Source organism: Sapajus apella, unplaced genomic scaffold, assembly GCF_009761245.1.
Source record: "Sapajus apella isolate SASKATOON/1434 unplaced genomic scaffold, GSC_monkey_1.0 scaffold20, whole genome shotgun sequence".
Lineage (NCBI taxonomy): Eukaryota > Metazoa > Chordata > Mammalia > Primates > Cebidae > Sapajus > Sapajus apella.
Genome location: NW_022436960.1, coordinates 1,281,226 through 1,307,386, shown reverse-complemented (window position 1 = coordinate 1,307,386; position 26,161 = coordinate 1,281,226). Strand labels below are relative to the sequence as shown.

Here is a 26,161-nt window from a genome sequence, read left to right as displayed (position 1 = left end):
AGGCAATTCTCCTGCCTCAGCCTCCTGAGTAGCTGGGACTACAGGCATGCGCCACCATGCCCAGCTAATTTTTTGCAGTTTTAGTAGAGACGGGGTTTCACCATGTTGACCAGGATGGTCTTGATCTCTTGACCTCGTGATCCACCCGCCTCGGCCTCCCAAAGTGCTGGGATTACAGGCTTGAGCCACCGCGCCCGGCCGCTTTTTTTTGTTTTTTAATAGAAACGGGGTTTCTCCATGTTGGCCAGGCTGGCCTCGAACTCCTGAACTAAGGTGATCCACCTTAGGCATGAGCCACCACGCCCAGCCCAAATTTTTTTTTAACTTTTGCTTGCTGGGTTTTTTTCCCCAAAAAGTATAAATACTTTTTTTTCCTCTTGATAACAAGGAAACACAGATAAATTGTTTTTAGATTATTCAAGCTGTCACTATCCTTCAAGTTGATTACTGTAAGATATGTCTTTTCAATGTAAAGTATCACAGTTATGGAGTTTGGGATATAGCCATGGCAACCACAGAACATACACTGGTGGGTTTTTTTTTTTTTTTTTGAGACGAGTCTCACTGGGGTGCAGTGGCACAATCTCGGCTCGCTCAACCTTCCGGGTTCAAACGATTCTGCTGCTGCTGCCGCCTCAGCCTTCCGGAGTAGCTGGGACGACAGGCGCGTGCCACCACGCCTGGCTAATTTTTTGTATTTTTAGTTGGGACGGGGTTTCACCGTATTAGCCAGGATGGTCTCGATCTCCTGACCTTGTAATCCGCCCACCTCCCAAAGTTCTGGGATTACAGGCGTGAGCCACCGCACCTGGCCCATACCCTAGTGTTTTAAGATTTCTGATCTCTACGTGACTTTTAGGGAAAGTCAGACAACACTAAAACAATTGTAACAAAAAAATTTAAGTATTTTTAAGGCTCTATTAATTATGACCTCAGTGCTTTTTTTTTTTTTTTTGGCAACACTACAAAGGAGAAAGATATTATCAAATGTATTATTACATCATTGGCACAGTTTCTATTGGTATCTACTTGCTTTGTGGTACAGAAGATGTTTATGATTTAGATTTCTCCTAATTTAGAAATTGCCGCCGTTCACTTCTTTTGTGACCCTCCAGATATAATCTGAACTTTCAGGAATAGTTCAATCTCAGTGTTACAAATATTGGTTTCCCCCCTCCCTGGAATTCTATCAGAATGTTTCTGTCACTTTAGAAACTTTCTTATTCTGGTGCAACACGCCAAGAAACCCAAGTATAAAATAGTGACTGTTTAATCTTACTTTGGCACGTGTGCCCGTTCTTATAAATCTAGACCCTGTGCATTACATGCATACCGCTATCCCTACGGATCTCCTAGTAAACAATCTTACAGACTCCACTTGAGGCTTCTGAAAAAGAATCAATTACCTTAAATGTTATTAGAGCTCTTCATAAACTACTGAGCAAGAGAAGCGAATCTTGCAAAGACGCGGTCCGCAGTTCCCAAAGCGCTGCCCCGCCCCGCCCCGCCCCGCCCCGCCCCCTGTCTAGGAACACCTGGTGAGGACAAACCTTCGCTAAGAAGCGGAGGCCGCCAGTGCTCACCACACAGGAATGAGAACATCTGGCTTGAGAATACCCATGCTCTGCCACATTCTTCTCTCTCCCCACCCCGCCTAAAAAAAAAAAAACACAGTGAAGCGTAAATCTTGAGTCCTTCGGTACCTTCTCAGAAACGGCGGCTAGGAGGCTTCACAGGGGATTCCTGACAGGGGATCCAGACGGTCGCGCGGGTCCTCAAGCCCTCTAGGCGGGACAGTCTCAGTCCCGAAGGGAGGACCCAGGAGGGCTGGAGCCGTCCCAGTTCCCTGCAGGGGACCCCGCGTGCTGGCCCCGAAGCAGTGGCAGTCGGGGTGGCGCTCTTCTTCCGCTCTTCTCTTCGGGGTCTCGGTGCCCCTCAGAGCAGGGCGGGAGACAGCTGAGGAGGCGCCCTCAAGTTCACTTCAAGGTCCGGACGCCAGCCCCGCCGCGGCTTCCCCAGACCGGCTTTGCGTCGGCCCTGGCGGATGCGGAACGATCAACTTGACCCCTCAAGCAGGAGCCGGCTTCACCTGGGAAGCAGCCCAGCAGCCCGGAGGCCACGCCCAAGGGAGGAGCCTGCGGACGCCCAGCCGCGTGGAGCGCGCCAGGTGAGCACGCCTGCGCAGTCAGGCCGTAAACAAGCCCGCCCCTTCTCTTCGGCCCGCCTTCGTGGGGCTGGCCCGCGGGTGGGAGGGGCGAGAAGGAAGAGGCAGGGGGTGGGGGGAGAGCGAGCACCAGGAACAGCGCCTGCGCGGTGGGCGTGATCCGGGCACTTAGGGCAGGATGAACGCTGCTTTCCAAGATGGCGACGGAGGGAGGAGGGAAGGAGATGAACGAGATTAAGACCCAATTCACTACCCGGGAAGGTCTGTACAAGCTGCTGCCGCACTCGGAGTACAGCCGGCCCAACCGGGTGCCCTTCAACTCGCAGGGATCAAACCCTGTCCGCGTCTCCTTCGTAAACCTCAACGACCAGTCTGGCAACGGCGACCGCCTCTGCTTCAATGTGGGCCGGGAGCTCTACTTCTATATCTACAAGGGGGTCCGCAAGGTACCGACCCGGGCGTCACCGGGGCCCGCCAGCAGCGTGGGCAGAGGCCGGGAGCAGGGCGGTGACAGCAGGGCCAGGGTGACCGAGACGGGTGGCCGTCGCTCTTACTTTTGAGTGGGCCGGTAACTCCACTGGGGTGCTCCTGAGGAGAGGGGATTCAGGAGTGAGGAGGGTGGTGGCGGTGGCGTTTCGAAGGAGTGGGGGCTGTGGAAAGGGACCGTGGGGCGCGGGGTTCCGCCTGGGAGTCTCCTGGAGGAGCCGGCTGCGTCCCCTCCAGCCTGGTCCGTCAGGCTCTGACATGGCCAGGGAGCGGGCCTGCGAGTCCCCGGAAGAGGTGGGGTGGCCGTCTTGTCTGCTTCGCTTGCCTAGCCTCCCTGGAGGCTTGGAAGTCCCTCCCTGGGTTAGAGAACAGGGGCGCAAGACGGCTTAGCAAGATCTCAGTAAGGCGGAACCCGGGCCGGGGAGCGGAGGACCGAGACTAGGTCAGAAAGAACCTGCTCGGCACGCAGGGCTACTCCACCTGCTGCCGCACTGACACTTCCTAGGAGCTTCTCCTGGTGTTAACACTTCTATTTCCGAAAACATCCGCGGGAGGACGGCTGTCACTGTCTCCGCCGAGGGGACCTTCTCAAAGATTGTTAAGGAGGGTCATCTTGTCCCTGTAGTATGAGAAGGGCTGAGTACTACAGTTGTTGCAATAATGTTTCCAGGTTCAGAGGGGTGGTGTGTGAGTGCCCAGATTAATCTTGTCCAACAAGTCAGACTGTGTCCCAAACAGGGAGGAATATGCCTTAAAAGCTGCTTTAAAGGGACCATCCTTTTTGGCGGGTGAGTTACCAGTAATTCTGTGAAGCATGTAAGCATCCTTTAAAAGTATCTCTTTAAAAGCAGCAATTTATTAGAGCTTTTCTTTCATTGGCTATGTAACTAGGTTTTCAGTGAGAATTGCTTATTTTTGAGATTGTAGTCTGACTTGATTTCATGGAAGAGTGAGGAAATTAATGCATCCTACACCACCTCCAAATGGGACAAGGTGATAAAAGATTAATTCGTAAATGTATGTTAGTATGAAAATAAATTGTACATAGTGAAGAGTGAACATTCCCTAGGATTTAAGGATTTTTGCTTGTTAAAAGAGCTGGGGAAATGACAGTGGTATCTAAATGTAGCAAGTTGTTTCTTTCGTTCAGGGTGAATCTTTTTTATTAGCGTTTATGATAAGTGTTTAGGGTATGCTGTTGGAAGTTATTGAAGGTAAATCGCTTGATCTTTTTTTTTTGTCTTTTGGTATTGCAAAAGCTTGAAGTAGTCTTCAGTCTAGGAGCTGAAGTTTTACTCCTACTCCCAACATTGTCACTTACTTGTTGGGTGACCTTGGATAACTTAGTTAACTTACATTTGCACCTCTTTAAAAAGGGAATGTTACAGTGCACGTGTTGTAATTAATAATATAATAACTGTGGCCAGGCGTGGCTCATGCCTGTAATCCCAGCACATTGGGAGGCCCAGGCGGACGGATCACCTGATGTCGGCAGTTCGAGACCAGCCTGACCAACGTGGAAAAACCCCGACTCTACTAAAAATACAAAATTAGCTGTGCGTGGTGGTGCATGCCTGTAATCCTAGCTGCTTGGGAGGCTGAGGCAGGAGAATCACTTGAACTTGGAAGGCAGAGGTTGCAGTGAGCTGAGATTGCACCATTGCGCTCCACCCTGGGCAACAAGAGTGAAACTTTGTCTCAAAAAAAAAAAAATATATATATATATATATATATATAATAACTGTAATGAACTTTAAGGCCCTGAAACACTCAGTATATGTAAAATATAGTTAAATACTAAGAGTAACTGTCAAATAAGAAGCTGCCATCTTGACGTTGATATTCAGAATGAAAAGATCAATTTTGTCTCTGGAATTAAATTAGAATTTTAAATTTTAAAAATGCAATGTGCCTAAAAACTAAATTAACTAGCAATTGTTAATGCAGGCATTACTTTAAAAAATTTTTTTCTGGCTGGGTGCGGTGGCTCATACCTGTAATACCAGCACTTTGCAAGGTCAAGGCGGATGGATCATCCGAGGTCAGGAGTTCAAGACCAGCCTAGCCAACACGGTGAAACCCTGTCTCTACTGAAAATGCAAAAATTAGCCGGGCATGATGGCATGTGCCTGTAATCCCAGCTACTCAGGAGGCTGAGGCAGGAGATAGCTCTTGAACCCGGGAGGCAGAGGTTGCGGTGAACTGAGATTGCGCCACTGCAGCCTGGGTGAAAAGAGCTTTTGCCCCCCCCCCAACAAGATTTTTTTTTTTTTTTTTTTCTTTGAAGGGTTGTTACTTTAGAAGCATCCTAATGGCAAAACTTATCTGGATCCAGTAGCCCTGGTTTACATCATAAAGATAGGTTTCTTGCCTGGAAATATTGTAATAGTGTTCTCTTTTAGTGGGACGCCATTCACTGAAGGGTAAAAGTAGGCAAGGTTTTTAAAACTATACCAAAAAATTATTTTAAATAAGATGAAGCTGAAATACATAAATTGCCCTTACCTGCACAATTTGAGTGTTTTAACATGTTTGGGGGGGGGTAAGATTTCATTTTCATGTGGTAGTATCTGGTAGATACATTTGCATTATGTCGCAGATGTTTCAACTCTCTTTTAATTGTAACTTAAAATTTTTTTCCATGAATGACTTTGCGTTTATTTATTGTTATTTCTGAGTATAAGTGACTTTTTGTGACTATTTTTTGATTTAAAATATAGGAAATAAATTTTCCTTAATTGGAAAACCAAAATTTACTTTTTAGAGTTAGTAATGTTTATTTTTGACAGTTGGCCATTAAACATGTTTTTATTTTTGTTTTTAGAGACAGGATCTTATTCTGTTGCCTAGGCTGGAGTGCGATAGCATGCTTATAGTTCACAACAGCCTCAAACTCCTGGGCTCAAATGATCCTCCCACTTAAGCCTCCCTAGTGCCTGGAACACAGGCATGCACCACCACGCCTGGCTAATTTTTTTTAAAAAATTTTGTTTTTAAGAGATGGAGGTCTTGCTGTGTTGCCCAGGCTGGTCATCTGGCCTCAAGCAGCCTTCCTGCCTCAGCCTGCTAAAGTGCTGAGATTATGTATGTGACTTTACCACGCCCAGCACACAGTTGGCTGTTTTGACTGTTTTGACTGTTTTTTTTTTTTCCTTTGAGGCATGTACAATTTTACAACAATTATTTGGATTATTCAGAAGATCTAATTTTGATGAATAAATTCAACTTAAGTCTGTATGTAAAATGAGTAGAAAATAGGTCTTTTCAAGAACTTAAATCATGAATTACGTGCTGCCATTCCTGAGGGGAAGCATGGGGTCCTGGGGAAATGGAGTGGGTGACGAAGTAGTCTTAACATTCACGCTGAGGAGTGCAATCTTGACCCTTTTAAAAAGGTTTACAGATCAGTGTCTGGAGCTAGAAGGAACTTTACCTCCTCAGGGAAAACCAAGGCCAGAGATGGGATGCAAACCTGTGTTAGAATTTTTTCTCATAGTAAGGAAAATGAAGCCTAACTGAATCTAAACAACTATCTTAGAAGCGGCTGAGCTTTTTATATCATATACTCCAAGCACTTCAGAATCTACCCCAGCATTTTGCCATATATTATTTTATTGAATCCTTGAGGTAAATTAAAACATCTTTTCAAAATCGAGGAGGTTTGGAATCAGGTTTCTTGTATGAGGAGATATAGTTTTGCAAATTTATTGAACTAAAGCCAGTATTAACATTGATTTAATGCTGACACTAATGATTTCACCAGATTTGAGTGACTACTGTGATAGTAATAATACTAGGCAAGATGATGTGAGGTACTCAGAGCCCATAAGACCCTGTCCCTCTCCCCAAAAGACTTTCAGCTACTAGCTCTCAAACATCTTTATTACATACTTTGTTCTCCTTTTTGAAAAAGAGGTTGTGTTCGGGTGCAATGGCTCATGCCTGTAATCCCAGCACTTTGGGAGGGTGGGGTGGGAGGATCACTTGAGCCCAGGAGTTTGAGACCAGCCTGTTCAATGTAGCAATACTCTGTCTTCCAGAAAACAAAAACAAAAAAAATTAGCTGGACATGGTGGTATATGCCTGTCCAGCTACTTGGGAAGCTGAGGAGGGAGCATCTCTTGAGCCCAAGAGTTAAGGTTACAGTGAGCCATGGTTGTGCCACTGCACCCCAACCTGGGCAACAGAAGGATACCCTGTATTTTAAAAAAAAATTGCTGGGGACTATGTGCGGTGGCTCATGCCTGTAATCCCAGCACTTTGGGAGGCTGAGGCAGGTAGAGCACCTGAGGTCAGGAGTCCGAGACCAGCCTGTCCAATATGGTGAAACCCTGTCTCTACCAAAAATACAAAAATTAGCTGGGCGCTTGCCTGCAGTCCCAGCTACTTAGAAGGCTGAGGCAGGAGAATCGCTTGAACCCAGGAGGCGGAGGTTGCAGTGAGCCAAGATTGTACCACTGCACTCCAGCCTGGGTGACAGAACTAGACTCTGTCTCACAAAAAAAAAATTGTTTCAGGATGTAGGATATAAAAGATGTCAAAGGTGTAGCTGGGCTTATTGGACCAATCCTCTTATTTCATAGAGATCTGTTTTCACATAAATATGAGTGGCCTCCATTCAGATCTCTCAGCTTAATCATTACTTCCTCAGCAACTCCTTCTTTAAATCCCCAGGGTGTATCATATCAGTTTTCCCCCACCGCATGTTTTTTTTTTTTTTTTGAGACGGAGTTTTACTCATGTTACCCAGGCTGGAGTGCAATGGCGCGATCTCGGCTCACTGCAACCTCCACCTCCTGGGTTCAGGCAATTCTCCTGCCTCAGCCTCCTGAGTAGCTGGGATTACAGGCACGCGCCACCATGCCCAGCTAAATTTTTTGGATTTTTAGTAGAGACGGGGTTTCGCCATGTTGACCAGGATGGTCTCGATCTCTTGACCTCGTGATCCACCCGCCTCAGCCTCTCAAAGTGCTGGGATTACAGGCTTGAGCCACCGCACCCGGCTATTGCATGTTTTTGTTTGTTTGTTTTGAGAAAGAGTCTTGCTCTGTTCCCTGGCTGGAGTGCAGTGGTGTGATCTTGGCTCACTGCAACCTCCGCTGCTGGGTCTCAAATGATTCTTGTGCCTCAGCCTCCTAAGTAGCTGGGATTACCAGCATGCATCACCATACCTGGCTCATTTTTGTATTTTTTTTTTTTTTTTGAGATGGAATCTCGCTCTGTCATCAGGCTGGAGTGCAGTGACATGATCTTGGTTCACTGCAAACTCTGTCTTCCGGGTTCAGGTGATTCTTCTGCCTCAGCCTCCCGAGTAGCTGGGACTATAGGCATGCGCCACCACACCCAGCTAAATTTTGTGTTTTTAGTAGAGACAGGATTTTACCAGGTTGGCCAGAATGGTCTGGATCTCTCGACCTCCTGATCTGCCCGTCTTGGCCTCCCAAAGTGCTGGGATTACAGATGTGAGCCACCATCCCTGGCTTTTATTTTTGTATTTTGATAGAGACAGGGTTTTGCCATGTTGGCCAGGCTAGTCTTGAACTTCTGGTCTCAAGTGATTCACACCCCTGAACCTCCCAAATTGCTGGAATTATGGGTCCTATTACGTGTCCTTAGAGCATCCTGTACTTTGCCCTCCTAGAACTTTTCTTAATTTGTAATTCTCTATGTGATGATCCAATTGTGCCTTCTATAAGCAAAGCTCCTTTAGAATAGGGACCTTATCTTTCCTGTTCTCCATCTTCTCAATGCCCAGTTCAGTGTCCAGTTTAGAATTAGGCCCTTACTGTGTATTTGTTGAGTGAATGACTGAGTAAAGCCACGTCTGTCTATGCTAAACTTGAAAGAGATCTTTAGAAGCTGAAAACCTATTCAATTTTGGGCCCAAAAGTAACTTGGATACTTTTTAATAGCTCGTATCTTTTAAAAGACATTGAAAAATATTGCTAGTAGTTAACAGATTTAACTTTCTTAAAATTGGGAAATCGTATAATAAACAATGAAGTAATAGTAAACAGATGGCAGAGATTACTTTTGATGTACTTCTGTCAAACCATGTCACCTACAAGATCCATGTACAGCTTTTAAAAACTGTACTCAGGCCATTGGTGGTGGCTCATGCCTGTAATCCTAACACTTTGGGAGGCTGAGGCGGGAGGATTGCAGGAGTCCAGCCTGAGCAACATAGTGGAAACCTGTCTCTACCAAAACAAAAAAAAAAAAAAAAAAAAAAAAAAAAGCTGGCATGGTGTCATGTGACTCTAGTCCCAGCTACTTGGAAGGATGATGAGGTGGAAGGATCACTTGAACTGGGAGGTTGAGGCTGCAGTGAGCTGTAATTGTGCCACTGCACTCTAGCCTGTGCAACAGAGTGAGAATCTGTTTCAAAACAAACAAAACAATCAATAATAAACAAAAACTGTACTCAGAATTACTCAACAGTCAAGCCAGAGAACCTTACTACCTATCTCCCCACATCTTAAAATTCAAGACCACAAATGTACTGCCCAGAGAAGTTACTGAAGTGGTAACTACAAGAGGTAGGTAGTATATTTAGAGGGTTCTAAGGCCTTTCCATCTCTAAAGGTTGTGTGATTCTGTGCTTAATTCTTTTTTTTTTTTTTTTTTTTGAGACGGAGTTTCGCTCTTGTTACCCAGGCTGGAGTGCAATGGCGCGATCTCGGCTCACCGCAACCTCCGCCTCCTGGGTTCAGGCAATTCTCCTGCCTCAGCCTCCTGAGTAGCTGGGATTACAGGCATGCGCCACCATGCCCAGCTGAATTTTTGTATTTGTAGTAGAGACGGGGTTTCACCATGTTGACCAGGATGGTCTCGATCTCTTGACCTCGTGATCCACCCGCCTCGGCCTCCCAAAGTGCTGGGATTACAGGCTTGAGCCACCGCGCCCGGCCTAATTCTTTTTTTTTAAATGAAAATGGATTCATCATCCTATTGGGGAGATGTCTTCATCTCTTTGATTTATTGCCTACTTGAATTTGAATTGAGAGGGGTGGGGTGTTTGGGAAAGCAAGCTGAAAACACTGTGATTTCTAGGTCTTTATGCTAGAAGGGCTTTACGTTCTTGATGCTGAGATGAAGTTGGGGCCAGAACAAGAGTCGGTTGATAAAAGCCAAAGTATTTTTTTTTTTTTTGAGATGGAGTCTCGCTCTGTCATCAGGCTTGAGTGCAGTGATGCCATCTCAGCTCACTGCATCCTCTGCGTCCCAGATTCAAGTGATTCTCCTGCCTCAGCTTCCTGAGTAGCTGGGACTACAGGCGCGTGCCAGCACGTCCAGCTAATTTTTTGTTTTTTTCTTTTAGTTTTTGGATTGGTGCAAAAGTATAAGTTTTTATGTTTTAATAGAGACAGGGCTTCACCATGTTGGCCAAGGATGGTCTCAATCTCCTAACCCTGTGATCCGTCCGCTTCGTGTTGGCCACCACGCCTGGCCAAACCAAAGTATTTTAGAGCCTGATTAAAGAAGAAGATAATGGGTTGACTTGAGAGAGAATGAGCGTTCTGTTATGGGAATGCTCATATGGGAAATATTCTGTCTCTTTGTCAAAAACTGCAGGACCACCTGTTGGTGGCATTGGAGGAATTCCTGCTTTGTGTGGGAGGTTGAACCAGAGATGCCTTTAAAAAAATTTTTCCCCCACAGACTAGTTTTAGATACCGTACTGCTTCAGAGAGGGTCGTGTTCACACCCTTCTCCCCATTTGTAATTTTTCATACCTCCCTGGCTCCCCATTTATAATTTAGAAAGAGGTTTAGAAGTCTAGAACTTTTTATATTAGATTTAGTTTAAGAAATCTTGTACTTAATTTAGTATGTCACACAGGATTGCTGAATGACTGGAAACCTGTGTTTCTTTTCCACTAAGGACTGTTTACTGGTTTCTGAGATATTGATGATTTATTTGACTTTGGAATGTTGCATACTGAGCGGAAAGCATCTTAGTATTAAAGCTGGAGATATTTCATACTATACCTGGGTTCTCTTGGCCTTGAAGAGGAGGGTGCTGATGAGATTTTGAAAGACTCCATGGGTGGCCTGTAATCCTAGAACTTTGGGAGGCTGAAGTGGGGGTGGATTATCTGGGGTTAGGAGTTCCAGACCAGCCTGGCCAACATGGTGAATCCCCATCTTTACTAAAAATACAAAAATTAACCGAACATGATGGTGCATGCCTGTAATCCCAGCTAGTCAGGAGGCAGGAGAATCACTTGAACCCAGGAGGTGGAGGTTGCAGTGAGCTGAGATCGTGTCACTGCACTCCAGCCTGGGCAACAAAGCGAGGACCCCCCACCCAAAAAAAAAGAAGGACTCCATGGGTGGATATGAGCCATGGTGAGAAGCATTCAGAATATGTCATTGAAGTCCATGCGATAGTCGTGAATGCCATTCTTTTGGCAAATATTCATGGAGTGTGCCTACCAGATATGAGGTGCTGTCTTAGATACCGGGTATAGTCAAAGTCTCGGCCCTCAAGAAATGTGTCCCTTATACAATATTTATCATCGTTGACTTAATATGGTGACTGAAGGGTAGTGTGCTTTGATGGAAAACTTGAGCTTGAGCAAGAATCAAAACATAGTAGATTTTGTCACTGAGCGATTTGGCTGTATGGCGAAAGAACCTTATTTTATTTTTATTTTTGGAGACAGTCTCACTCTATTCCCCAGTCTAGAGTGCAATGGCGCAATCTGGGCTCACTGTAACCTCCACCTCTCGGGTTCAGGCCTTTCTCGTGCCTTTGTCTCCTGAGTAACTGGGATTACAGGCATCTGCCACCATGCTTGGCTAATTTTGTATTTTTAGTTGAGACGGGGTTTCTGCATGTTGGCCAGGCTGGTCTTGAATGCCTGACATCGGGCGATCCACCTGCCTGGGCCTCCCCAAGTGCTGGGATTACAAGTGTGAGCTACCTTGCCTGACCAATAACCTTGTTTTAAAAATAGAAAAATTTTTGTAGTCTAAAATTTAGTATCTTAGAGAATAACTCTGTTTCTCAGTGAGGTTAGTTTGTGCAGTAATATGAAATGTGGTCTTGTTTGGTTATTCAGGAGAAGACATTAAAAATAGAAGTAACCTTAATTGTTAGACATTTCCAATTGGTAGAATTCAGTTTTAATTTTCAAGACACTTGAAATTGACAGTATCAGTGACAAGTTACCTTGGCTCATGTCTATAATCCCAGTATTTTAGGAGGCTGAGGCAGGAGGATCGCTTGAGTCCCAGGAGTTTGAGACCAGCCTGGGTAACATAGTGACATCCCATCTCTACAAGAAAAAATTAGCCAGGTGTGGTGGTGCATGCCTGTGGTCCCAGCTACTCAGGTGTCTTAGGTGGGAGAATTGCTGGAGCTTTGGAGGTTGAGGCTGCAGTGAACTGAGATTGTACCACTGGACTCCAGCTTGGGTGACAGAGCTAAGACTGTCTCAAAAAAACAATAAAATAAAAATCATAATCCTCATTCATCAAGCATTTATTGATAACTGGGGTATACAAGGCACTGCTGTCTATTGTGGCCGATGTGAAGTGTATTTTGACACTCCTGTCTTTAAAGAGTTTGGCTTTTGTTGTTTTTTTTGAACAGGGCTTCATTGTGTCACCCAGGCCGGAGGGCAGTGGCGTGATCTTAGCTCACTGCAGCTTCAACTTCCTGGGCTCAAGTGATCCTCCCACCTCAGCCTCCTGAGTAGTTTGAACTATAGGCATGTGCCACTGCGCCTGGCTAATTTTCTTCTTTTTTGAGACAGAGTTTCACTCTTGTTGCCCAGGCTGGAGTGCAGTGGCATAATTTCGGGCCACCATAACCTCCACCTCCTGGGTTCAATCAATTCTCCTGCCTCAGTCTCCCGAGTAACTGGGATTACAGATGTGCACCACCACGCCCGGCTAAGTTTTTGTATTTTTAGTAGAGACAGGGTTTTTCCATGTTGGTCAGGCTGTTCTCAAACTCCTGACCTCAGGTGATCCTCCTGCCTCGGCCTCTCAAAGTGCTGCGACTACAGGCGTGAGCCACCATGGCCTGGCTAATTTTTAAAAGTTTTTTTGTAAAGACTGGGTCTTGCTATGTTGCCTAAGCTGGCCTTGAACTACTGAGCTCAAGTGATCCTTTTGCCTTGTGTTCCCAAAGTGTTGGCATTACAGGTGTGAGCCACTGTGCCCGGCTGATTTGGTATTTTTGTATCGATCATTATAAAGTAGAGGTTTTGTGCTCTGCATGTGACATAGCAATGTAAGTATCAAGTGGAATTAAGCAGTAAGGGTGAAGTGGAGTATTTCTCTGCCTAGTAGAAGAATATTGCATTGGGTTTCAAATAGATGATTTGCCCCAAAATGTCATGTGCAGATTTTTTTTTGTAAAATTTAAAATTCGTTGCCTTATATTTCTAATTTCAGAAATGCTTTATTTTTATTTCTGATTTTTAGATGTCAATTGCTCTTTTACTGTTTTTCTCAACTTTTCAGCTTCTCTGCCAGTTGGTAATTTGTAAATTGAGAAATTTTTTGGTTGTCAATTTTATTTTGTGATAGATTTTTTTTTTAAGTAGATATATTATTCTAAAAACATGCCAAATCAGTCTATGTTACACCTTATCTTGCTTTGTATCAATAGGAAAATGAACTTAAATCTATAAGTTTTATAACAAAGAAGCAAGTCATTCATGAGGAAGGAATTTATAAGAATTTTATATTTACAAAGTAACAGTCAGGTCTGGCATAGTATTGCATCACACCTGTAATCCTAGCATGTTGGGAGGCCAAGGCAGGAGGATTTCTTAAGGCTAGGAGTTGGAAACCAGCCTGGACAACATAGTGAGACCCCATCTCTACAAAAAATTAAAAATTAGCTGAGTGTAGTGGCATGCACCCGTAGTCCCAACTACTCAGGAGGCTAAGGTAAGAGAGAGTATTGCTTGATCCCAGGGTGGGGGGTTGATGCTGCAGTGTGATCAAGCCACTGTACTCCAGCCTCAGCGACAGAATGAGACTGTCTTAAAAAAAAAAAAAAAAAAAAGTAAGAATAATTTAGCAACAGGGAGTATTTTAACATTCTCAGTTACCGAATTGTGGATTATTGCTCTGGCATGAAGGTGTTTTTTTCTTTTCTGTTCTTTTTTTTTTGGTCTTTTGAAGCTGTTTTTTTATTTTCCTTTTTTTTTTGAGACAGAGTCTCACTCTGTCACCCAGGCTGGAGTGCAATGGCGCGATCTCGGCTCACTGCAACCTCCACCTCCCAGGTTCAAGAGATTCTCCTGCCTCAGCCTCCTGAGTAGCTGGGATTACAGGTGCGTGCCACTGCACCCAGCTGATGTTTGTATTTTTAATAGAGACGGGGTTTCAACATCTTGGCCAGGCTGGTCTCGAACTCCTGACCTCGTGACCCACCTGCCTCGGCCTCCCAAAGTGCTGGGATTACAGGTGTGAGCCACTGCGCCTGGCCTGTTTTTTTCTTTAGTTGACTTAACCTTTTACTGTTTATCCCTTTTTGTTCTGCCACAGTAAAACTTGTACAGGTGCTCATTCTCTTTACTTGGATCTCTGCTTTAGAGGCCCTGTGTTGCCTTAATGTTTCATTTAATAAATATTTTATTAGTTTTTATATGAAAAGCAGTATGCCGGCCGGGCGCGGTGGCTCAAGCCTGTAATCCCAGCACTGTGGGAGGCCGAGGCGGGTGGATCACGAGGTCAAGAGATCGAGACCATCCTGGTCAACATGGTGAAACCCCGTCTCTACTAAAACTACAAAAAATTAGCTGGGCATGGTGGCACGTGCCTGTAATCCCAGCTACTCAGGAGGCTGAGGCAGGAGAATTGCCTGAACCCAGGAGGCGGAGGTTGCAGTGAGCCGAGATCGCGCCATTGCACTCCAGCCTGGGTAACAAGAGCGAAACTCCGTCTCAAAAAAAAAAAACAAAAAAAAAAAAAAAAAAGGAAAAGCAGTATGCCAGACTATGGGAAATCAAAGAAGTATGAAGTACGGGCCCTGACCTTAAGAGTATCATCTAACCAAGAAGGGACATGATATTCACACATTTGTTCTAAAAGGACTTATTGAGTACCTGCTCTATATTGTTAAGAATCTCTGCTATCAAAGAGTTCACAGTCAGTGGAATAATCAAGGGCTTATTTAACTAACATTTATTGGACCTGTGGATCCAAAGATAAATAAGACATAGTCCCTGGCCCAAAGTGTGTACAAGCTAGTGGTAAGTTCGACAAATAAACCAGCAATGATACAGCTGCTAGAAAAACATTCAGAACTGAACATTGCCTATTAATAGGTGCTATGTACAGTTGGTGAGAGGATAAATGCATAACTTTTGACAGTTTATAGCGTTTTTATTTTCTCTTCAAAACCATCCTTTGGGGAATTTTTTTTGGGGGGGGGGGCGTGGGAGAGATTGTGGTGTGTCCGCTAATAGTGAATGGCTATGGTAGAGCTTGATATTGAACCCAAGGCCTCTGACTAGGCTTCTTACACAAGATTTTCTGTCAAAAAACGAACCATGAGTGATACTGATGTCATTCCTGAGAGTGGGAGGTAGTAGGCTAGAAAGTAATTAGGAGGGTTTTTTTGGTTTGTTTTTGTTTGTTTGAAACAGGGTCTTGCTTTGTAGACCAGGCTGGAGTGCAGTGGCTCAATCATAGCTCACTGCAGCCTTGATGAGCTCCTGGGCTAAAGCCATCCTCCCACCTTAGCCTTCCATATAGCTGGGACTACAGGTATGCACCACCATGCCTGGCTAATTTTTTTTTTTTTTTTTTTTAATAGAGACAAAGTTTTGCTGTGTTATCTGGGTTGGTCTTACCTGGGTTCAAGCAATCCTCCCTCCTTGGCCTCCCAAAGTGTTGCGTACAGGCATGAACCACCATGCTGGGCCAGGAAATATTTTGTAGAAGAGATATGACATAGATACTCTTTTTCTTTTCCTTTTCTTTTTAAAAATGAAGCAGGGTTTCACTTTGGTACCCAGGCCGGAGTGCAGTGGCACAATCATGGCTTACTGCAGCCTCAACCTCCTGGGCCCAAATAATCCACCTGCCTCAGCCTCCCATGTAGCTGAGTCTAGAGGAGCATACTAGCACACCAACCTGGCTTATTTTTACTTTGTTTTTTTTTTTTTTTTTGGACACAGGGTCTCACTCTGTTGCCCAGACTTGAGTGCACTGGCATGATCTCAACTCACTGCAGACTCCACCTCCTGGGATCAAGTGATCTTCCCACTTCAGCCTCCTGAGTATCTGGGATTATAGGCACGTGCCACCACTCCCAGCTAATTTCTATATTTTTTATAGAGACAGGGTTTCACCATGTTGCCAGGCTGGTCTTGAACTCCTGGCCTGATGCGATCCTCCCGCTACAGCCTCCCAAAGTGGTAGGATTACAGGTGTGAGCCACTGCGCTCTGGCCCATGAGTGCTCTTTTTCTTCTTCTTGGATATAAAGAAATGAGCTGAACATCCTGGAAGTATTGAAAAGGAAGACAGCAGGGTTTAAGAAATCATATAATAATAGTAATAGCCAATATTAGTAATATACTAATCATATTAATATGCTATTAATGTTAGCATGGATTATGGATAATTATGAATATTGTTGTGCTAAGAGATTATGCATGTTCTCATTTAGTCTTTGCAAATAATCTTATAAAATAGACACTATTAGTATCCTTATTTTACAGGTGAGAAAACCGAGTTTGTAGCTATTGGATACTTTGCATAGGCTATAAAACTAATAAGCCATTGTCCTGGGGTTTGAATCCAGTTCTGTTCAACCTAGTGCCAGAGTGCTTAACAACAAGCTAGGGATTTATATTGTCAGTAAGCACAGAACTAGGATTCTCGGTGGGAGCTCTGATCTCTGCTTGATGTGGCTTATATTTTTGTCCCTGCCCAAATCTCATGTTGAATAGTAATCCCTATTATTGGAGGTGGGGCCTGGTGGGAGGTGATTAGATCAAGGGGCGGATTTCTCGTGAATGGTTTAGCACCATTTACTTGGTGCTGTCCTTGTAATAGTAAGTGAGTTCTCGCCGGGACTGCCTGTTTAAAAATGTGTGTGGCGCTTCCTTGTCTCCCTCTTGCACCTTCTTTCTCTGTGTGAAGTACTTGCTCGCCCTTCACCTTCTGCCATGATTGAAAGCTTCCTGAGGCCTTCCTAGAAGCCAAGTAGGTAACAGCATTATGCTTCCTGTAAAGCCTGCAGTTAAACTTCTTTCTTTATAAATTACCCAGTCTCAGGTATTTCCTTAGGAAGAACAGCCTAATAGACTGCTAGATGAGAATTTGTTAGTCCACCCTGTGTCCTCTGTAGAACCTCTTTATACTAGCTGTTTTCTCTGCAGGGAGTGCTCACCTCCCTTATTTTATGCATTGCTGGCTCCTTCTTGCTATTTAGATCACAGCTGAAATGTCATCATCCCTCAGAGAACTTCCTCTTGACCATCAATTCATGGTAGCTATTGGTCATCTTCAGTAACATCACTCTTAACAATCCCTTGGCTGGGTACAGAGGCTTATGCCTATAATCCCAGCACTTGGGCAGGCTAAAGCAGGAAGATTGCTTGAGGCCAGGAGTTTGAGACCTTGTCTATGTTAAAAAAATTTTTAGCCGGGCGCGGTGGCTCAAGCCTGTAATCCCAGCACTTTGGGAGGCCGAGGCGGGTGGATCACGAGGTCAAGAGATCGAGACCATCCTGGTCAACATGGTGAAACCCCGTCTCTACTAAAAATACAAAAAATTAGCTGGGCATGGTGGCGCGTGCCTGTAATCCCAGCTACTCAGGAGGCTGAGGCAGGAGAATTGCCTGAACCCAGGAGGCGGAGGTTGCGGTGAGCCGAGATCGTGCCATTGCACTCCAGCCTGGGTAACAAGAGCGAAACTCCGTCTCAAAAAAAAAAAAAAAAAAAATTTTTAAATGAGCTGGACATGGTGGCACACACCTGTGGTTCCATGGGATACTGAGGTGGGAGGATCTCTTGAGCATAGGAGTTTGAGGTTGCAGTGAGCTGTGATCACGCTACTGCATTCCAGCCTGTGTTATTAGAGCAAGACCCTGTCTCAAGAAAAGAAAAAATCTTTCATATAATACTTATTACTTATTGTCTTAGTCTGTCAGGCTACTGTAACAAAATACCATTGATTAGGTAGCCTGTAAAGAACAGAAATTTATTTCTCCCAGTTCTGAAGTCTGTGAAGTCCAAGATGAAGGTATTGGCAGATTCAGTATCTGATGAGGGCTGTCTTTCTGGTTGTTGTCTACTCACTGTGTCTTCACATGGTGGAAGGGCAAGGTAGCTCTCTGGGACCTCTTTTAGAAGGGCGCTAATCCCATCCATGGGAGCCACACCATCATGAACTAATCACCCAGAAGCACTGCCTCCTGATATTATCACATTGGTGATGAGGTTTCAGTGTATGAATTTTGGGGGGGACACAAACATTCAGACTATAGCACTGGAATTTGTTATGTTTTCTTGTGTATGCATTTATTGTTAATCTCTTTCACCTTTCTTTTCTCTTTTTTTTTTTTTTTGAGACAGAGTCTCACTCTTGTTGCCCAGGCTGGAGTGCAATGGCACGATCTTGGCTCACCGTAACCTCTGCCTCGTGGGTTCAAGAGATTCTCCTGCCTCAGCCTCTCAAGTAGCTGGGATTGCAGGCATGTGCCACCACAACTGGCCAATTTTTGTATTTTTAGTAGAGATGGGGTTTCTCCATGTTGGTCAGGTTGGTCTCGAACTCTTGGCCTCAGGTGATCGCCTGCCTTGGTCCCCCAAAGTGCTGGGATTACCGGTGTGCGCCACCTTGCCCAGTTCTTACACCTTTGTTATTGAACATAAGCTTCCTGAGAGCACGAATAAACCTTTCTGTCTTAATCATCATTGTATCCCCTGTTCGGTACCTAGAACAGTGTTTGGCTTGTTGCAGGCACTGAAATATTTGTTGAATGAATGAATAAATGATGACTTTGTTGCCATTTTGTTTGTGTGCTGTCCTTTATTATTGGTGAGCATGATAACTTCACAGTTTATAAAAGTGTTAATGTAGTGCACCTTAGTTGAGTTTAATGGGAGGGAAGGTCAGGCAGTCATTTATTGTTATTGTTCCTACTTTACGGAAGAAATAGATTCGAGGACGTGGATAATAATTGATAGGATTATTAATAATTGATAGGACAAAGACTTGTGACTTTGTCCAGCGTTTACTTCCTGCATTAACCTGAAGCTGCTATCCCAGCAGTTCTGAGTTTAAAATAGACCAACTCATGTTTGGAACCTTTTTAAAGGCTGAGATTGCTCCAACAGTGCATATTTTGCCTTTTGTATGATGATCTGTGTGACTTTGATCAGGTTGCTTAACCTCTCAGAGCCTCAGGTTTCATTTTTGTAAATAGAAATGAGAATATCTGTCTTGTCTGCTTTACTGGTTTTTAGGATTAGTGAGATAATTATATAAAAGCTCTTTCAGAAATGGTAAGGTACTGTCAAATGTAAGATATTTTCTTTAGTTATACAAGGATATATCAAAGGGCTGGAACTGACTCCTTCTGCTATCTCTCACATGTGACTTGCTAATTGACTACTGTTTTCTTTCATCTGGAGCCCTGCAAGGAGAATGGGGAACTGGGTAAGAATAGGGAAAGGAGAGCAGCCTTAGAGACCGGAGAGAGATTACCGGGAGAGCAGTGTGGGGATTTTAAAAAGTTGAGGAGACTCTGGGGAGAAGGGAAAGCAGATAGAAGAGCTCAGCCTTTTCCAACCCTTCGTAGATGTGCAGACTATGTCTGCTCTATTAGACAGCATTCACTGATTAGGGCTCCTTAACCTGACTAGGATTTAGTGGGTAGCCTGAATGGGAAAAATATTTCACTTTTTTTTTTTTTTAAACTAACTTCTGACATTTAACATGTTCTTCAATTATGAATTTAGGCGACATCACAGTACTAACAGAACCTATGGTTATTAATGAAAATCGCAGATACTTTCTTTTTTTTTTTTTTGAGACAGAGTCTCCCTGTCATCTAGGCTGGAGTGCAGTGGCATGATGTGGGCTCACTGCAGCGTCCACCCCCCAGGTTCAAATGATCTTCCCGCCTGACCTTCTCAAGTAGGTGGGTCTACATGATGAAGCTTGGCTAATTTTTAAATTTTCTTTCTTTCTTTTCTTTTCTTTTCCTTTCCTTTCCTTTTTCCTTTTCCCTTTTTCCTTTCCTTTCCTTTTCTTGTGTGGAGACAAAGTCTCATTATATTGCCCAGGCTGGTGTTGAACTTGAACTCCTGGGCTCATGGGAACCTCCTGCCTTGGCCTCCCACAGTGTTGGAATAAGAGGCATGAGCCAGCACTCCTGGCCCACAGATATTTTCAGATCACACTGTGGTTGTTGCACGTGTCAGGTATCATTTACACTCATCGTTACTTTGACATTACCTTTAGATCTTGTTACTCCATATGTAATTAAGAAATTTTTGAAAATTTATAGTTGTTTAGTATAATACAACTGTACTATAATGTAGGTTTTTGCTTGTTTGTTTGTTTGTAACAGGGTCTCATTGCAGCCTTGAACTCTTGGGCTCAAGTGATCTTTCTGCTCTGGCCTCCCAAAGTGATGGGATTATAGGTCTGAGCCACCGTGCCTGGCCACAGATTTGTTTTATAAACTTACGTACTTAAAAACTATTGGAGCCAAGTGTGGTGGCTCACACCTGTAATCCCAGCACTTTGGAAGGCTGAGGTGGGCCAATCATCTGAGGTCAGGAATTCAAGACCATACTGACCAACATGGTGAAACCCCATCTCCACTTAAAATACAAAAATTAGCTGGGTTTGGTTGCAGGCACCTGTAATCCCAGATACTCGGGATGCTGAGGCAGGAGAATCGCTTGAACCCGGAAGGCAGAGGTTGCAGTGAGCCGAGATCGCGCCATTGTGCTCCAGCCTGGGTGATAGAGCAAGACTCTGTCTCTAAATAAATAAATAAAATAAAAATTATTGGGGCCTAAGTGGGAGGGTTGTTTGAGGGTGGGAGTTTGAGACCAGCCTTGGCAACACTGTGAGAACCCTATCACTGCAAAAAATTTTTAAAAATTGTCTGGGCGTTGTGGCACATGCCTGTTGTCACAGCTACTCAAGAGGCTGAGGTGGGAGGATCACTTGAGCCCAGGAGGTTGTAAAAATCATTGTAAGGAGCCTATGGCACAGAAAGTTTAAGCACCCTGCTTTAGCTAAGTCTTCACTTAACTTCTTTAGTATCACATGTGTGATTGGATATAAGAAGGGTAACTAGTTTCTCATGTCCTGTGAAGTGAAACTTTTAGCTCCATGAAGTGCTCTCTTGTGGTATTTTCACTCAGCAGTTGCTTATCTAGAGTTCTAAGCTGGCCGTGCTTTTGCTTCATTTTTCTTCTTCCTGATCTTTTTGCTGCTCTAACTAGAGGGCAGAATACATGAACTACTCTACAAGGTGGACTCGGTTCAGATAATAGGTGATGACAATGTAACGTTTGCCTCAATTGCAGCGGGGGACTTAGAGAAGCTTTAATAAGATGTCATTTGAATTCGGATGGTGGATCAGCTGAAAGGGGAGGGGATTCTAAACCTAGAGAATTAGCAGCACAAGGCCTAAGAATGTGGCATTTGATGGCTCCTTCTGGGAGTATGAGCTGCAGTGTGAGGGCTGAAGCTTGTGCAAGGCTTGGGGAGGGTAGGATTATCTTCCTTAGTGGTGGTCATTTAAATGTTGGCTGTATCCTAGCCTCTTTTAGAATTCCTAGTATGATTTTTAAAATATGTTTTAAAATGTATTTTCTTTTGGTACTATTTCCAAGGTAATGTCCTATGTTAGTATATTGTCCTTCTTTAGGGCTGAAGTCATCAGATTCTATCAGTGCTGTCTCTCATGGGGTGCCATCACCTCCCTTCCTTTCTCAATGCTTTCAGCCCTGCCTCACTGCTACTCTTTCACGCTTTACGCCTGTTCCAGTGCAGTAGTCAATCATGATAACTCCCCTTGTATACCGACTTGATCCCAATCTTGGCTAAATTGAATCCTTTGCCTACTGCACATCTGCATGTGCCCCCACATGTGGTTGGAGAATAGCACATCTGTGTTGCCCGAACACCCCTAAGATTCAGAACTATCACCTTGAAGGGGTATATGGCGCTGACAAGCACCACACTCACCCCACCCTTCTAGATGACAATTTTTTTTTTTTTTTTTTAAGATGGAGTCTCACTTCATTGCCCAGGCTGGAATGCAGTGGTGTGATCTTGGCTCACTGCAACCTCTGTCTCCCAGGTTCAAGCGATTCTCCTACCTCAGCCTCCTGAGTAGCTGGGATTACAGGCATGCACCACCATGCCTGGCTAATTTTTGTATTTTTAGTAGACACTGGGTTTCACCATGTTGGTTAGGCTGGTCTGAAGTCCTGACCTCGTGATCTGCCCGCCTTGGCCTCCCAAAGTGCTGAGATTACAGGTGTGAGCTACCACGCCCAGCCTAGATGACAGTTTTACAACTTTGTCCTCAGATCTTCAATAACCTTATTCCCTATCCCTTATTCTTAGTTGATAACTGTACTTCTTATTTCACTTAGAATATTAAAGTAGTCAAAAGAGAATTTCTCCAGATTTCTACCTTGACATCTCAGCTCTGGCATCTGTACCAGATGCCTTCCCTTGTATTGCTAAAGAACTCTGCCCCTGTCTAAAGTCACCTCCCCCACTCGCTTGCTAAATCCCACCTCATTTTGCCTAATCAGTATTCTCTTTCCTACACCATCAACTCTTCTCTCCCTACAAATGTGTTGCTGTTTCTCTCATTTTAAAACAGTTGGCGGGGAGAGACTCTTTCTGACACCCACTCATTTTCTTTCTTTTTAAGGCAGGGTCTCTCTCTGTCACCCAGATTGCAGTTTAGTGATGTGATCAGAGCTCACTGCAGCCTTAAACTCCTGGCCTCAAGAGATCCTCCCACCTCAAACTGCTGAGTTGCTGGGACTACAAACACACACCACCACACCCCCGGCAAATTTTTACGTTTTTTGTAGAGATGGAGTCTAACTATGTTACACAGGCTGGTCTTGAACTCCTGGGCTCCAGTGATCCTCCTGCTTCATCCTCCCAAACTGTTGGGATTATAGGCATGTGCCGCCGAGCCCGGCCCACCACTCATTTTCTATGGGTCATGTGCCTCCAGTAGCTGCTGCCCCATTTCTTGGCTATTTCTTAGAGCAAAGCACCTCTAGTTGTTTAAATTGTCTCAACCCTCAAAGTGTGATCCACAGACCAGCATCATCAGCGGTCGCCTGGGAGCTTGTTGGAAGTGCAGAATATTGGCTCCATTTACTGAATTAAATCTGCAGTCTAAGATGACCCCCAGATGATTCATGTACACACTAAAGTTGAAGAGGCATTTGTCTTTAGTAGCTTTCTTTGATTCTTTCACTGCCTCTTAAAACTTAATCCAGCTGGGTTTGGTGGTGCATGCCGGTAATCCCAACACTTTGGGAGGCTGAGGAGGCTCAGGAGTTCGAGATTAGCCTGACAACATAGTGAGACCTCATCTCTATTAAAATTAAAAAAATAATAATAATCTGGGAATAGTGGCATGTGCCTGTAGCTACTTGGAAGGCTGAGGTGGGAGGATCATTTGAGCTGGGGAGGCAGAGGTTGCACTGGACTGAGATCGAGCCACTGCACTCCATCTTGGGTGACAGAGCAAGATCCTGTCTAACCTTGATCCAGTTTTGGGAGGCTGAGGTGGGAAGATCACTTAAGTCCAGGAATTTCAGACCAGCCTGGGCAACATTGCGAGACCCTGTCTTTACAAAAAAATTAAAAATTAGCCAGGCATGGTGGTATATGTCTGTAGTCCTGCTACTTGGGAGGTTGAGGCTATAGGATGGTTTAAGCCTGGGAATTCGAGGCTTCAGTGAGCTATGATCATATCACTGTACTCCAGCCTGAGTAACAGAGCAAAACCCTGTCTCTAAAAACAAAAGGCTGGGCGCGGTGGCTCACACCTGTACTCCCAGCACTTTGGGTTGCCGAGGCAGTTGGATCATGAGGTCAGGAGTTCGAGACCAGCCTGGCCAAGATGGTGAAACCCCGTCTCTACTAAAAATAAAAAACAAATTAGCTGGGCGTGGTGGCACGCACCTGTAGTCCCAGCTGCTCAGGAGGGCTGAGGCAGAAGAATTGCCTGAACCCAGGAGGTGGAGGTAGCAGTGAGCCAAGATTGTGCTGCTGCACTCCAGCCTAGGTGAGAGAGTGAGACTCCGTCTCAAAAACAAAAACTTGAATGCAGTCAAATTATTTCTTCTTGCTGTTTTAAGTGTACAATTGAATGATTTTTAGTAATTTATTGAGTTGTACAACTATCTCTATAGTTTTAGAGCAGGAGAGATTTGTTTTTAAATTTAATTTTGTATTTCAGTTATGCAGAACATTTACATGGTTCCGGCATATAGAACAAGGTTAAATTCAGAGGTCTGGCTTCTATTCCTGTCCTCCATACCCCTCCTAGCTCCCTTCCTGTAGCTCTAGATAATATTTTATTTGTTTTTGACTTATTCTTTTGTTGTTACAATAATCAGATGACATTTCAACAGAGATTGGAAGGAATTGAGGGAACATACTGTGTATGGTATTTTGCATCTTGTTTTTTCTGCGTAATGATTTGTATTGAAGATCTTTCCATATTAGTGAAAGAGAACTTCTTTACTCTTTCTTGTCAGTGCTTTATACTCCATGCTGTGGATGTGCCATAATTTATTTAACAACATCACTCTTGATTGGTGATCCCTTTTAAAAAAAATGTGTATAATGCTGCAGTGAACAACCTCACATATATGATAAATTTCTAGAGGAGGAGGTACTGCTGGGTCAAAGGGTAACTGCATTTATATTTATATATGTATATTTATTTATTTATTTTTGAGGTGGAGTTTTGCCCTTGTTGCCCAGGCTGGAGTGCAACCATGTGATTTCAGCTCACAGCAACCTCCGCCTCCCGGGTTCAAGTAATTCTCCTGCTTCAGCCGTCCTGAGTAGCTGGGATTAGAGGCATGCGCCGCCACGCCCAGCTAATTTTGTATTTTTAGTAGAGACAGGGTTTCTCCATGTTGATCAGGCTGGTCTCAAACTCCTGACCCTGTGATCCACCTGCCTTAGCCTCCGAAAGTGCTGGGATTACAGGCATGAGCCGCCACACCCAGCCTGTTGCATGGTTTAAACTTGTCTTTCCTTTGCTCTTGCTGTATGACTACTATGATTGTCATGCCACCTTTTCACACAGTGTTGGACTTTTTGGTTTGAATCTCTGTTTACCCCACTGGACTGTGAATCTTGAGGGTAGAAACCATATCTTATTGATCCATATCCATCACAGTGCCTGGATGTACTAGGCACATTGTGTTTGTTTTTAAATTGAACAAAATTTGAATGAATTTATTGAAATTATAGTTCTCCATCAAGGACTCTCTTGAATAAATTAGATAATCTTTCTTTTCTTTTTTTTTTTTGAGACAGGGTCTTGCTCTGTTGCCCAGGCTGGAGTGCAGTGTGATCTCAGCTCCTCCTGGGCTCAAGCCAACCTCCCACAGTCTCCCAAACAGTGTGACTACAGTTGTGTACCACCATGCCCAGCTAATTTTTGTGTTTTTGTTGTAGAGACTGGGTTTTGCCACATAGCCCAGGCTGGTCTTGAATTACTAGACTCAAGGTATTCACCTGCCTCAGCCTCCTGAAGTGCTGGGATTACAGGTTGTCAGCCACCTTGCCAGGCCCTTAGATAAGCTTTCAAAAGTCCTTTCACAAGCCAGAATTGTCTGCTAGTTAGTGGAGCTCACAGACATAGTCTTGCTAGTTCTTTTGCATGGATTGAGAGGCTTTTAGAAATTAGTCACTGCACTGGGCGAGGTGGCGCATGCCTGTAATCCCAGCACTTTGGGAGGCTGAGGTGGGCAGATCACGTGAGGTCGGGAGTTCGAGACCAGCCTAACATGGTGAAACCCTGTCTCTACTTAAAATATGAAAATTAGCCCGGCGTGGTGGTAGGTACCTGTAATTCCAGCTACTTGGGAGGCTGAGGCAGGGGAATTGCTTGAACCTGGGCGGCAGAGGTTGCAGTGAGCTGAGATCGTACCATTGCACTCCAGCCTGGGTGACAGAGTGAGACTCCATTTCAAAAAAAAAAAAGAGAGAAAGAAAATTTAGTCACCACTCTAATTTCATTATCTGTTCCCTCCAAAACTCATTTTAAGATTTAATTGATGTGGGGCCTTTAAGGGCTGATTAGATCGTGAAGGCTCTGTCCTTATTAATGGATTAATGTCAATATTGAGGGAGTGGGTTAGTTATTATGAGACTGGGTTTGTCATAAAAACAAGTTGGCCAATTTCATCTCTCTATGTTGTGCACTTGATTTTGCCTTCCGCCATGGGATGACCCTCACCAGATGCCAGCGCTGTATTCTTGGAGTGCCCAGCCTTCAGAA

At 44.4% G+C, this 26,161-nt stretch overlaps 1 protein-coding gene and 1 long non-coding RNA gene across 14 annotated transcripts in view; one reads left to right on the top strand and one right to left on the bottom strand.

Annotated features, from left to right (window-relative positions):
- LOC116557742 overlaps positions 1-2,195 on the bottom strand; it is an 11,804-nt gene extending 9,609 nt beyond the window's left edge. The window contains exon 1 of the long non-coding RNA XR_004271669.1: positions 1,704-2,195. This is a non-coding gene — a long non-coding RNA (uncharacterized LOC116557742). The remainder of the gene's footprint in view (positions 1-1,703) is intronic.
- A 61-nt stretch (positions 2,196-2,256) lies between these two features.
- WDR20 (WD repeat domain 20) overlaps positions 2,257-26,161 on the top strand; it is an 87,967-nt gene continuing 64,062 nt past the window's right edge. For 7 of the 13 annotated variants that reach the window (XM_032287343.1, XM_032287334.1, XM_032287333.1 and 4 more), the window contains exon 1: positions 2,257-2,610. In XM_032287343.1, the coding sequence (XP_032143234.1) occupies positions 2,362-2,610 (249 nt within the window). In that variant the 5' untranslated portion in view covers positions 2,257-2,361. Of the gene's footprint in view, positions 2,611-18,405; positions 19,778-26,161 lie in introns of those variants that run through there. The other 6 variants (XM_032287338.1, XM_032287335.1, XM_032287345.1 and 3 more) reach the window with 5 other exon arrangements.